The sequence below is a fragment of the Aptenodytes forsteri genome, unplaced genomic scaffold (genome assembly GCF_000699145.1).
Source record: "Aptenodytes forsteri isolate BGI_AS27 unplaced genomic scaffold, ASM69914v1 Scaffold57, whole genome shotgun sequence".
NCBI classification, from domain to species: domain Eukaryota; kingdom Metazoa; phylum Chordata; class Aves; order Sphenisciformes; family Spheniscidae; genus Aptenodytes; species Aptenodytes forsteri.
In genome coordinates, this window is record NW_008796220.1 from 1,130,784 (window position 1) to 1,134,122 (window position 3,339).

A 3,339-nucleotide genomic window follows, 5' to 3' on the forward strand; every position below is an offset into this window, starting at 1 on the left:
CACGGCACACCCTCCGTCACGAGGAAACAGCCACACGTCCCACCCGCTGCAATGCCAAACTGCTCGTCTTTATTCAAGCCGGGAAAAGCAGCCTCTGCCCAAATGACACCAGGTCCGTGACGGGATGTCTTCAGCCCACGAGCGCTCAGGCACCCAGCAGGAGCAGTGCTTCCACTCCTTCTGTCACACCACCTGGCGATGGCAGAGGCAGGGAGGGGAGAGGACATCAGGAGATGTTTCCAGGAGCCAGAAGCAAAGGGGACATCCTGCTCGGAAAGTTCAGGGTCTCAACCCCAGACACTGTACAAAGAAAGCAGACAAGCATGTCACCTGTTGTAACTTTTCTCTTCCTCCCACTCTCTCCCACCTGCCCTGCGATGACGAGCAAGTCTATGGTGCAAGAGAATCCGGCTCAACGGAGGTGAGGTTCAGTCCTTATTGCAGACAGTTTGGACCCATGTTATCTTAGTGTTGGCAGCCCCGACTCCAAGTCTATGCAGATGCAGCAAAACCAGGATCATGTCCTCAATGCTGTCCAAGGACAGTGAATGCTTCACTCTTTGCTAGCTTGGGAGAGCCCTCTGCAAAGTCTGAATGAGTCTCAGGGGACTGAAGGAGAGTGGGGAGGCACTGGCTGACCTTGGGCTCCTTGAGCCCCACAGCAGGCAGGTCCAAACCCACAAGGGCTTTTCCCTTCCTTCTTGGGCCTCTCCCACAAAGCATAAATGCAGGAGAGAATTTACCAGACATTGGCTAGAAAGAAATTTTTAACACATATTTCTGTGGACAAAGGAGGAAACTATTTCCTCAGCCAGGAATCTAGACCTTACCGTCTGCAGCACTGGACAAATCTTGAACATCTTCCAATAGGTATTGCAGGGAAGCGGCAGCGCCCACGAGCACAGAACCCTCTTCTTAGTCTGCATAGGCCAAAGCTTCCTGTTTCCATGGGGAATGATACACACAAAACAATTAAAGTGATAATCTGATATAGCAGTGTGTGGTTACAGACAGGCTGATGCTCCCCATGCATTTCATGCCAATATATGGGCTCATCTTCAACCTCACCGTAGCCACATCTTCAATAGCAACGTGTCTCACCTAGAAGGACTCTTTCACTCTAAAGTGGGTGCACACAAGAACAGACAGTGGGAAGGACTAGCATGAGGTCGAGGAAGAGCCATGCTGTCTCCCCAGCTACGTGTCCACCGCTGTCTGGACCAGCAGAGCTGGCAAGCAGGGCACTCCTCGCATCCCACATCCCTGTCCTGGCTGCACCCTGCCTTTGAGTGTCCTCTGATGGAAAGTCCTTGCCCAGCCCTTGCAGGGATCATGCCTTGGTGTAATGAGGTTTTCGGACACTCAGCTGAGACACCACTAAACGAGAAGGGACAGCTTTGTGCCCCAGGCAACCCACCGAGCCAACAACCCCCTGGGGCTCTCTCCCATCCCTGCACAGGGCAGAAGATCATCCAGAGACACCCAAAGAGGAACAACTGGGTGGAGGGTTGGAGCATGAAACCAAACCCCTTCCTGACCCATGGAAGAAGCCAGGCTTCTATTTCCAGGGGCTCTCTCCACCCCCAGTCAATATCCTCTTGGAAGGGCACTCGGAAAACACCCTTTCCTCAATCCCCCCTAATCTTTGCATCACTAACTAATGTGGTCACTTCACAGGACATGGAAAACCCCACTGATGGGGGCTCACACCTCACCCATCTCTGCTCTTCCCCTCTCATCTGCAGCACTCTGGATCAACAGGAGGAAGAAGGGGAAGAGCAGGTACAGGATCTTCATGGCTGACGCCTGTCCTGGGTCTTCACGGGGCTGCAGAGGGGAGACACCAAGGCAATAAGGACATGGAAGACCCCAGGCAGTGCAGAAGCCTGGGCACTGTGGTATACCAAACTGCAGAGGGGCTACCTCCAACTAAAGCAGATGATGTTTCCTCTACTTTTCTCTTAAGAACAATTCTTAGATCTGTTACCACCCCGCATATCTTGGGAGCATTTCATGGTGTCTCAATCTCTTAGAAATTGATTACCTAAGCTGATGCTTTTCTATTAACTTTCTCAAAGGTCTTCCATAGACCTTCCCCAAAGCACAGACTGCGGTTCTCAGGGCCAACTGTTGCTAGTTCAATCAAAACAACGTCCAGTGAAATTTGGAAAACGCAGATATAAAATTGCCATTGAAAGTTATGGAACTAAGGAACTTTTACTCCCTCATGCTTCATGTATCAAACACTTTTCTAATTAACAAAATACATATATATTCCCTGATTGCTGGAAAGACCCAAATCTCCAGGGTTCTCTGACGGTGCTAAATTCCTATGGCCTGAAACAGTCTGTCTCCAGAGTTGTCCCCAACCAAGGAATGAATCATGACATGATTTCAAGCAGATCAGAATTACTGCTTGTGACTTCCCTCTCTCATTTCTGTCTCTCCTTAACCAAAGGCCAGAGCAGAGAAGGTTTGCACGTCAGGAGATGCTCGTCCCAACACTCAATACCATGCCCATAGTCAGACTACAGGAAAAAAAGGATCCAGGCTCTGGAATTTAGGGAAATGCATGTGTATGGACATATCATGCTATATGAAGGGTTAGCTAGTGCTCTCCAGTACCTCAACCAGTCCAAAGTTGGCTGCCCAAAACACCCTGCCCAATCACCTCTGCTTCCCTGGGCTCAGGAAAGTCCTCCCAGCTTGTCTTGGGAGTGCCCATCCTCAACTCAAGACCATTCCCAGGCTTCCCAGCAAAGGCATTCCCTAGCCCCACACTTACTGCCCCTGTGCAGCACCAACCCAGGGAGAAGCAAGAGGGCAGGGAAGTGTCTTGGTGGCCAAAATGGAAACACAAATCAACCTTTTGAGTTAACTGAAAACCTGAAAGGATGGAAAATCTCCATACTGCTGTGGGAAAAGTATCTCCTTACTTTGCTGAGGAAAGTCCCCATTCTCCCGGAACAGAAGATCTCAGGGCCCCTCCTCAAGCATCAAGACGCCTTTCCAGTCTCTCTTGTAGTTAGGAAACCTTAGTTCCAGCTTCCACATGTTCTGGGCTCTTAGACTCATATGAATGTTTTTATTCTCTTTCCTAGGCATCTCTGATGGCCTAGTTATATGCATGGATACTTCCAGCAGTTTGTCGTTTAGATGATTCTAGGGTGATAGGGCTTGATCAGAGAAGATGAATGGACAGTTTTCCAGAAAGAGACCCCGCAGTTACCTACCTGATGAAGGTCTTGGTGTTCAGGCAGTAACAAACCCAACAGGAATCGGTTGTGTACAGATGCCCTTGGGTCCAAGGAGTACTCTTTTGTCCAAAACACGCTGGTT

At 49.9% G+C, this 3,339-nt stretch overlaps 1 protein-coding gene across 1 annotated transcript; it reads right to left on the bottom strand.

The window, feature by feature from the left end:
* Positions 1-428: 428 nt before the first annotated feature.
* LOC103906929 (gallinacin-3) lies at positions 429-1,797 on the bottom strand. Its single transcript, XM_009288992.2, has 3 exons — positions 1,716-1,797; positions 831-939; positions 429-492 (listed from the first exon to the last, which is right to left on the bottom strand). Exons 1-3 carry the CDS (start codon positions 1,795-1,797, stop codon positions 429-431), a joined length of 255 nt encoding a protein of 84 aa, XP_009287267.2.
* Positions 1,798-3,339: the final 1,542 nt, after the last annotated feature.